At 43.5% G+C, this 10,061-nt stretch overlaps 1 protein-coding gene across 1 annotated transcript; it reads right to left on the reverse strand.

Annotated features, from left to right (window-relative positions):
* Positions 1-440: 440 nt before the first annotated feature.
* LOC123490967 (calsyntenin-3-like) lies at positions 441-7,538 on the reverse strand (the record flags this gene model as incomplete). The annotated part of the gene is made up of 6 exons (XM_045220779.1): positions 7,420-7,538; positions 6,267-6,477; positions 5,818-6,026; positions 4,308-4,457; positions 1,248-1,433; positions 441-753 (listed from the first exon to the last, which is right to left on the reverse strand). Coding segments are annotated over exons 1-6 (1,145 nt in total), but the record flags the coding sequence as incomplete, so codon positions are not given.
* Positions 7,539-10,061: the final 2,523 nt, after the last annotated feature.

Consider the following 10,061-nt stretch of genomic DNA (forward strand, 5'->3'; position numbering starts at 1 on the left):
TGTATGTAAACTTCTGACCCACTGGGAATGTGATGAAAGAAACAAAAGCTGAAATAAATCATTCTCTCTACTATTATTCTGACATTTCACATTCTTAAAATAAAGTGGTGATCCTAACTGACCTAAGACAGGGACTTTTTACTAGGATTAAATGTCAGGAATTGTGAAAAACTGAGTTAAAATGTATTTGGCTAAGGTGTATGCAAACTTCTGACTTCAACTGTAAGTGCGTGAATTTGACAATTTTCCTGTCCTGCTAAGCATTCAAAATGTAATGAGTACTTTTGGGTGTCAGGAAAATGTATGGAGTAAAAAGTATATTATTTTCTTTAGGAATGTAGTGAAGTAAAAGTAGTCAAAAATATAAATAGTAAAGTAAAGTACAGATACCCCAGAAAACGACTTAAGTAGTACTTTAAAGTATTTTTATTTTGACTGACAGTTGTGACTGCCCATTTGACTGACCATTCTTGACGGTACTGCAGACGATAGTCTCCTCCTCCCTGCGGTTTCCTCTGGCCTGATTAGTCGGAGGCTGGGTGTTGATCCCACCCCTTCGCATCCACAGCTGGAGGGTGAAATGGTCTCCGGATACGGCCGCGGCAACGGAGTCTGGTACAACGGCAACGTGGGTGGAGCCATTGAAGGAGAACACCAGGGACGAATCAGAAGAAGGGAGGGTGGGCAAGGCTGAGGTCCAATTGGCTGCTGGGGACGGGGGCGGGAGTAAGTCCACTTCACCTCTCACAGCACCTGGTGAGACAGGAAACAGGAGTGAAATCATGAATGACATACTGTACAACCCTAGCCTTGGTAAAGGCCTTAGAAGCATTGAGTCTTTTGGGAGTCTCTGTGGTTAGTGTGCTTGTTTCAGGATGGGAGCTCAAACCCCCCTTTTGACTCACCCCAAAGTTGCTGCATTACTCTACTTACTATCTCTAAACACCCAATTGAATGACCTTTGGACTCATTAAATGTAAGCTGATATTGTGAGCTCAATAAATATCAGGGCCTGTACTTTCCCGAAATGCATGACTGTATTACTTAGTTACATTTATGCACACACCACAAATGCAAGGTATTTTTATGCTTATGTGGCAAACAGGGCTAAAACCTATGTGACTTGAGCATGCTCCATTCCAATCTTCGAATAATTCATGCATTGATATTTGTGTGAAGATTGTAAGTCACACATTATCCCAAAGATTGAGTCCATCATGAATAGCCCAGACTCAAGCAGCACTCACCACAGAGTCTGCGTACTGATCGGTCTGAGTAGCTGTCCCTGTCACAGCCCTTCCCAATATGGCCAGTCTGTAGCTCTACGGTGGCCTGGATGTTCCACACAGTCTCTTCGCAGGTCTCCAGGTGCAAACTGGGGAACAGGGGAATGCTGCCTGACCCGGGGGTATACTCCACCCGCTTCGACCAGCCTGAAAACCAACAGAGAAAATAAACCATCAAAATACAGTGCATTTGAAAAGTATTCAGACCCCTTTACTTTTTCCGCGTTTTGTTACGTTTCAGCCTTATTAAAAAATGAATTAAATTACAATGTTTCCTCATCAATCTACACACAATACCCCATAATGACAACGCAAAAACATGTTTTAAAAAATGTGCTATCAGACTCTAGATTGAGCTCAGGTGCATACGGTTTCCATTTATCATCCTTGAAATGTTTCTACAACTTGATTGGAGTCCACCTGTGGTAAATTCAATTGATTGGAAAGGCACAAACCTGTCTATATAAGGTCCCACAGTTGACAGTGCATGTCAGAGCAAAAACCAAGCCATGAGGTCGAAGGAATTGTCCGTAGAGCTCAGAGACAGGATTGTGTCGAGGCACAGATCTGGGGAAGGGTACCAAAAAATGTCTGCAGCATTGAAGGTCCCCAAAAACACAGTGGCCTCCATCATTCTTAAATGGAAGAAGTTTGGAACAACCAAGACCCTTCCTAGAGCTGGCCGCCCGCTAAACAGAGCAATCGGGGGAGAAGGGCCTTGGTAAGGGTTGGGTTATAAAAAAATATCAGAAACTATGAAAATCCCACGGAGCACCATTAAATCCATTATTAAAAAATTGAAAGAATATGGCACCACAACAAACCTGCCAAGAGAGGGCCGCCCACCAAAACTCACAGACCAGGCAAGGAGGGCATTCATCAGAGAGGCAACAAAGGGACCAAAGATAACCCTAAAGGAGCTGCAAAGCTCCACAGCAGAGATTGGAGTATCTGTCCATAGGACCACTTTAAGCCGTACACTACACAGAGCTGGGCATTACAGAAGAGTGGCCAGAAAAAAGCCATTGCTTAAAGAAAAAAATAAGCAAACACGTTTGGTGTTCGCCAAAAGGCATGTGGGAGACTCCCCAAACATATGGAAGAAGGTACTCTGGTCAGATGAGACAAAAATTGAGCTTTTTGGCCATCAAGGAAAACGCTATGTCTGACGCAAACCCAACACCTTTCATCACCCCAAGGTCACCATCCCCACAGTGAAGCATGGTGGTGGCAGCATCCTGCTGTGGGGAATGATGGATGGCGCTAAATACAGGGAAATTCTTGAGGAAAACCTGTTTCAGTCTTCCAGAGATTTGAGACTGGGACGGAGGTTCACCTTCCAGCAGGACAATGACCCTAAGCATACTGCTAAAGCAACACTTGAGTGGTTTAAGGGGAAACATGTAAATGTCTTGAAATGGCCTAGTCAAAGCCCAGACCTCAATCCAATTGAGAATCTGTGGTATGACTTAAAGATTGCTGTACACCAGCGGAACCCATCCAACTTGAAGGAGCTGGAGCAATTTTGCCTTGAAGAATGGGCAAAAAACCCAGTGGCTAGATATGCCAAGCTTATGGAGACATACCCCAAGAGACTAGCAGCTGTAATTGCTGCAAAAGGTGGCTCTACAAAGTATTGACTTTGGGGGGGTTGAATAGTTATGCACACTGAAGTTCTGTTGTTTTGTCTTTTTTCTTGTTTGCTTCACATAAAAAAATATATTTTGTATCTTCAAAGAGGTAGGCATGTTGTGTAAATCAAATGATACAAACCCCCCAAAAATCAATTTTAATTCCAGGTTGTAAGGCAACAAAATAGGAACAATGCCAAGGGGGGTGAATACTTTCGCAAGCCACTGTACATCTCAATTGTCAGCCATATCAGCTATGTTTTTTAAAAAGGCAGTAAATGAGGCTGAATTAACTGTTTCGCTGCCAGACAAGGCTCCGCTGATAGACAGGTGTAGCGGTGGTAAGGATTCACTTCATGGTGCTGAAAAGAAAGCGCTGCTGTTGGGACAGCTTTATGTTGGCCCTAACAGTTTGTGGGCACCGTTTGCCACCGTTATAGTACAATTAATGTATTGTTTAGTGTTGTGTTGTGGCTTTGCTTGCTTGCATCTAAAATAAATAGAGGGAGTTTGCCCCATCAGGATTTACATGCTAAAATTGTCACTACCAAGAAGACTCAAGGCTGTAATTGCTGCTAAAGGTGCTTCAACAAAGTACTGAGTAAAGGGTCTGAATACTTATGTAAATGTAATATTTCAGTTTTTTATTTGTAATACATTTGCAAAAATGTTTCAAAACCTGTTTTTGCTTTGTCATTATGGGATATTGTGTGTAGATTGATGAGGGGGGAAAAAACATTTAATCAATTTTAGAATAAGGGTGTAACATAACAAAATGTGGAAAAAGTTAAGCGGTGTGAATACTTTCCGAATGCACTGTACAACAATTCTGTGTTGTTGAGTCATTCATACTATGATAATTATGCTCTAAAGGCAAAGGTAAATTGTGTCTCTTTGACCATTCCTACCAATGAAGTTATCAAGTAGCATTATCATCTTTGTTTATCACCATTTTCTCAATTGAAGTCTGCAAAATACAACCTAACAACGTCCATTCTATATGCTACAGTATCATTTCAGACACTAATGTAGTTCCAACAAAGATACAGCCTGTGTCCCAAATGACACCCTATTCTCTATAAACTGTACTGCACTACTTTTGACCAGGGCCCAAAGGGCTCTGCTCAAAAGTAGTGCACTATAATATAATAATATGCCATTTAGCAGACGCTTTTATCCAAAGCGACTTACAGTCATGTGTGCATAAATTTTTACGTATGGGTGGTCCCGGGGATCAAACCCACTACCCTGGCGTTACATGCGCCATGCTCTACCAATTGAGCTACAGAGGACCACATAGGGAATAGGTCCATTCCACACTACCACTGAGGAGACAGATGAAGAAGTCGTGAATAATGAGGGTGATGATGCGTTTAGTGTTATTGATTACTGATCCAGCCGGGTTTGCAGGACGGTTTGACCGTGACGACGACCTGGGCGTCGGCCTGAGCGCGGTTCTTGCCACAGTCGAACGCGGTCACCCAGAAGGTGTGGACGCGCTGGCTCTTCGAATCCAATGGCTCTGTGTTCTTAATGTTACCTAGGAGATGGGAGGAGAGGAAAGGAGAGAGGGAGAGAGAGTTATGTAAAGTACAATACAAACACAGTCATTCACTCACTCACTCAAAAGCACAGCATGAAAAGAATGCGCTCTCATACACACTCTCACCCACACCTACGCGCACACACAGCAGACACTCCAGAATTGTTCACTGCAGTATATTCAAATGGAAAAGGCAACGACAAGGGAGGGAGAGAGAAGAGAGAACGATAAGAATGAATAAAGACGGTTTCTTCTTATATCTAGAGACAAAGAGAGAATGTAACAAAGATATGGTTGACGGAACCTGCACGACAGGCCCCTGACAATGAGAGACAGGGGAGAAAGAAAGACTGTGCGAAAGGAAGGGATGAAAGAGAAATATAGAGGTAGAGTGGGAGAGAGAGAGCGAGAGAGAGACAATGACAATACTAGGGCATTTAAACCGCCCGGGCTGAAACAAAAAGTATCTGTGCTTCATCTGGGCCCAGCAGCCTGACCCATATATTAAAGGAACTTCTCATCCCCCCACAACCTCCTCCCCAGTCACTGCCAATTGTGCAAAGTCATGGTAAAAACCTGACTCCTGAGACAATCTGTCTCCCCCCTCTGCTGTTGTCATATTACAAAATGCCTGCTATCGATCTCCCACCAGTAGCCCGTCAATGGGAGTCTTGCAAACTGAAATCAAAGCCTTCTCCTCAGAGGAAGCATGCCTACAAGATCAACAGAAACACTACACTAGGGCCTAACCCCCTGAACCTATTGTCCTCTGGGCTCTGTTCAAAGAAACCTGCCCTAGCAATGTTGATGCGGTAGCTTTGCTTACACAACTACTACCCACACACACATGTGTTTTCTAAAAGCTAGGACTATCTACCTGTGAAGGCGGGAGTCAAACTGCGGTTCTTACAGCAAAACATGCTTCAAATCTATTAATTGTGGTACAAAAGGAATGCTATAGCATAAAAGCTGCAATGTGGGTGAGCAAGATACTTGGAAATGGCTTAGGCTGGTGGAGGAGTGAGTGAGTGACTACTTAAGGGAACGGTCATTCTCTAGCAACGCACATAGCAACAAGACCAGCTGGAGACAATCAAAATTGAACAGGGAAATTAACTAGTATTTTACAGATTGGTAGTCATCACCATGCGAACTGTTGTTTTCATTGGTGACAAGATGTCAACTCACACATTACATTCACTTTTATAGTATATGAATCAAATAACCAAAATGTAAAGACCAGAGCCATATATTTAGATAAACATATTCTAAATATATGGCTCTGGTAAAGTAGCCAGATTTATTTGAGGAAAACGACTGTAAAGCCCAGCTCTATTGTGGTAGCTGTAGTTCTCACCGTCGTTATCGATGACAAAGGGAACATTGGGGGTGATGATGTCGTAGAAGCAGATCTGGCTGTACTGCGGGGAGCAGTCTGCATCGAGGGCCTCCACGCGCACGATGCGATCGAACAGACGGCCTTCTGGGACGGAGGCCTCGTAGCGACGCTCCACGAACACTGGGGAGAACTCGTTTACGTCGTTCACACGTACATGCACCGTGGCTCTGAGAGAGAGAGAGAGAGAGAGAGAAATATGAGTAAAGTAAAGAGCGTGATAAAGATGAAGGAAGAGAGGTCAATACATACATAACTGCATCGTAATATAGTAATGTATTGATCAAGCATAGCATTGACAAATACCCAAGGGTTAATCATTCTCCAAACTACACTAACCAGTATAACCTCTGACAACAACCCTATCCATTAAACCTATTTGACCTTCTGGGTAATGTAGTGTATCTCACTTGTGGGACTTCTTGCTGTTGGCTCCATCGGGGCCCTCTCCACAGTCATAGGCCTGGATGGTGAAGCTGTGCTCCCGCTGGCTCTCACAGTCCAGGGGCTCTTTAGAGCGGATCAGGCCCTCCCCTGTCGAGCGGTCCAGAACCACCGCCTCAAACTGGACCGAACTGGATCCTGAGGGCCCATTGTGCACCCGGAAGCCACAGATCTCACCTGGAGGAGAGAGAGAGGGGAAGGAGGAAGAAAGGGAGGGCCCAACTCATTTTAGTACCAATTTAACTTCTAGTGGCTCTCCGTGAATCTCAAGGTCCCAGTAGGCTTAGGATTTATTCAAATACAGTCTTCAATGGCTAAAATAAACCTAATCAAATTCAGTGATCTATTTCAATGAACCCCATGTGATGTATGATCCAATCAATCACTTGATTGTCCCAGTTGGGAAATGTGTACCATAATGATTTATGTGAGCACAGGGCACTAAATGTTCCCAATGAATACAAATAATTGAATTTCACTTCGCTGTGGAGGACCAGTGCAGTACCCAGGAATAGAATTACACACTGACTATTGAGGCTGCCCTAAAAATAGAGGACTGGACAGATATGATTATTTTCATGTTAATATTTGTAATGCTTTTGGGAGTGCCCAGCAAAATCCTTTAGGTAGCGCTTTATTTTACAGTACTTGTTCCACTGGTATTTACCTGGAATTTACTCAATTGTGTGGTAACAATGTAAACTTTCAGGCACAAATGATGGTGCGTCATAGGTTATTATATGTAATTACTATTTTACTCTGTCCATTCTGATTTTAGGGCGGCATAACATTTTCAATTACTAACAATTTCCCCTCTACAAAATGCTTACTCACTGTAGGGGCAGGGTGGGACTCGATTTTCAATATGCCAGTGAGATAGTGAACTAACCGTGGCCATTGTAATCAATAGCAAATATGTTCCAAATGGCAATATGTTTATACTCTGTGTTAACTAGTAAACACCCGGTAATATTAGTACCGTAAAATACATTGCTACCATACTTTCAATGCTAATATTTTATAATGCTTATTATATGGGTGAGTCCTGATTTGTTATAGGAGGACTGCCAAGTGCCCCCAAATTGCACTCCCATCATTCTAACCATGCCTGTACTGTACCTGCATAGTGCAGTGGAGCGTCTTTATCCAGGGCGAACAGTGGTGGGTTGAGAAGAACGGTGTTGTCGTTCTCCATGACGATACCCTGGTACTCCGTCTCGATCCATGGCTTGTGTTTATTGGCTGAACGGCAACACAGGAGACAAAAGGAGGCTTGGGTTAAATGGAGCAATTAGAAGGGGGAAAAAAACATGGCTATTTGTAACACCCCATTACGTGAGAGGACTTGTGTGTGTGTCCGCAGATACACATACAGACAAATAAAGACACACACAGAAATGCACACACACACACTCAACCCCCACCCCCACCCCCTAACACACACGTCAAGTGTCACTCCACACCTTGCATCAGTTGGCAACATAATTACACCTAGGCCGATTTCACCTTACAAACACAGGGAGAGGTATATTGCACATATCAATCAGAACAGTCCAAGCAGCCTGCCACAGGCGCACTTCACTCGTCCAAATTAAACGGGGAAAGTTTGCTGTGAATCCACCCTCTAATTGCAAATTCATGATTAATTTCTCTCCAGAATGTTCACCCATATCAATCAAAGGCAGAGCTAACGAGCTGGAACGGTGACAATTTTACACTCAAACAATCAAAGACCAAAACAAAAGCCTGAGGGTTTTTATTTTAGACATGTCTCCCTCACTAGACCCTGAGACGATGACGTTAGACTCAGACAGTGATGACAGAGCCACAGGACATGTTGTGTAGCAACCACTCTGCCGTTTCAACATCAAAACACTATGCCAAATTATAACAATTAAAATGCCAGTCTGGTCTGAATCAATGGGAGATGAGAGTACTACAGAGTGGAAAGTAATGGTTCTTCAGTACTAATCATCTCAAAGACAAGTGGCGTTCTCCTACCCAGAGGGGTATACTACAAAGCAGGACCAATGAGTTAGCCAGCTAACTTTGATAAACAACCAGAAATAACAGTTGATTTTCTGTCTCGTTAAGAAAGCTAAACATACAGTGCATTTTGGAAAGTGTTCAGACCCCTTTACTTTTGCCACATTTTGTTACGTTACAGCCATATTCTAAAATGGATTAAATCATTTTTTCCCCTCATCAATCTACACACAATACCCCATAATGACAAAGCAAAAACTGGTTTTTAGATCTTTTGGAAAAAACTAAATATCATATTTACATAAGTAGTCAGACCGTTTACTCAGTACTTTGTTGAAGCACCATAGGCAGCGATTACAGCCTTGAGTCTTCTTGGGTATGACGCTACAAGCTTGGCACACCTGTATTTGTGGTGTTTCTCCCATTCTTCTCTGCAGATCCTCTCAACCTCTGTCAGGTTGGATGGGTAGCGTCGCCGCACAGCTATTTTCAGGTCTCTCCAGAGATGTTCGATCGGGTTCAAGTCTGGGCTCTGGCTGGACCACTCAAGGACATTCAGAGACTTGTCCCGAAGCCACTCCTGCGTTGTCTTGGCTGTGTGCTTAGGGTCGCTGTCCTGTTGGAAGGTGAACCTTCGCCCCAGTCTGAGGTCCTGATCTCTCTGTACTTTACTCCGTTCATCTTTCCCTTGATCCTGATTAGTCTCCCAGTCCCTGCCGCTGAAAAACATCCCCACAGCATGATGCTGCCACCAGCATGCTTCACCGTTGGGATGGTGCCAGATTTCCTCCATATGTGACGCTTGGCATTCAGTCCAAAGAGTTCAATCTTGGATTCATCAGACCAGAGGATCTTGTTTCTCATGGTCTTAAGAGTCCTTTAGGTGCCTTTTGGTATTCTCCAAGCGGGCTGTCATGTGCCTTTTACTGAGGAGTCACTTTCGTCTGGCCACTCTACCATAAAGGCCTGATTGGTGGAGTGCTGCAGAGATGGTTGTCCTTCTGGAAGGTTCTCCCATCTCCACAGAGGAACTCTGGAGCTCTGTCAGAGCGAACATCGGGTTCTTGCTCACCTTCCTGACCAAGTCCCTTCTCCCCCGATTGCTCAGTTCGGCCAGCTCTAGGAAGAGTCTTGGTGGTTCCAAACGTCTTCCATTTAAGAATTATGCAGGCTACTGTGTTCTTGGGGACCTTCAATGCTGCAGACATTTTTTGGTACCCTTCCCCAGATATGTGCCTCGACACAATCCTGTCTCGGAGCTCTACGGACAATTCCTTCGACCTCATGGCTTGCTTTTTGCTCTGACATGCACTGTCAACTGTGGGACCTTATATAGACAGGTGTGTGCCTTTCAAAATCATGTCCAATCAATTGAATTGATCACAGGTGGACTCCAATCAAGTTGTAAAAACATCTCAAGGAGGATCAATGGATACAGGATGCACCTGAGCTCAATTTCAAGTCTCATAGCAAAGGGTCTGAATACTTATGTAAATAAGATATCTTTTTTTATTTTTAATACATTTGCTAAAATGTCTAAAAACCTGTTTTCGCTTTGTCATTATGGGGTATTGTGTGTAGATTGATGAGGGATAAAAAATAAAATAAAGAATAAGGCCGTAACGTAACAAAATGTAAAAAAAGTCAAGGGGTCTGAATACTTTCCGAATGAACTGTAGATATCCCACTGGGCACAGACATCAGCTCAACATCTAATTGTGATTTACATTTGGTTGAGTTGTCAACTAACGTGAATTCAACGTGTAATAGACCAA

The sequence above is a fragment of the Coregonus clupeaformis genome, unplaced genomic scaffold (assembly GCF_020615455.1).
Source record: "Coregonus clupeaformis isolate EN_2021a unplaced genomic scaffold, ASM2061545v1 scaf6019, whole genome shotgun sequence".
NCBI classification, from domain to species: Eukaryota; Metazoa; Chordata; class Actinopteri; order Salmoniformes; family Salmonidae; genus Coregonus; species Coregonus clupeaformis.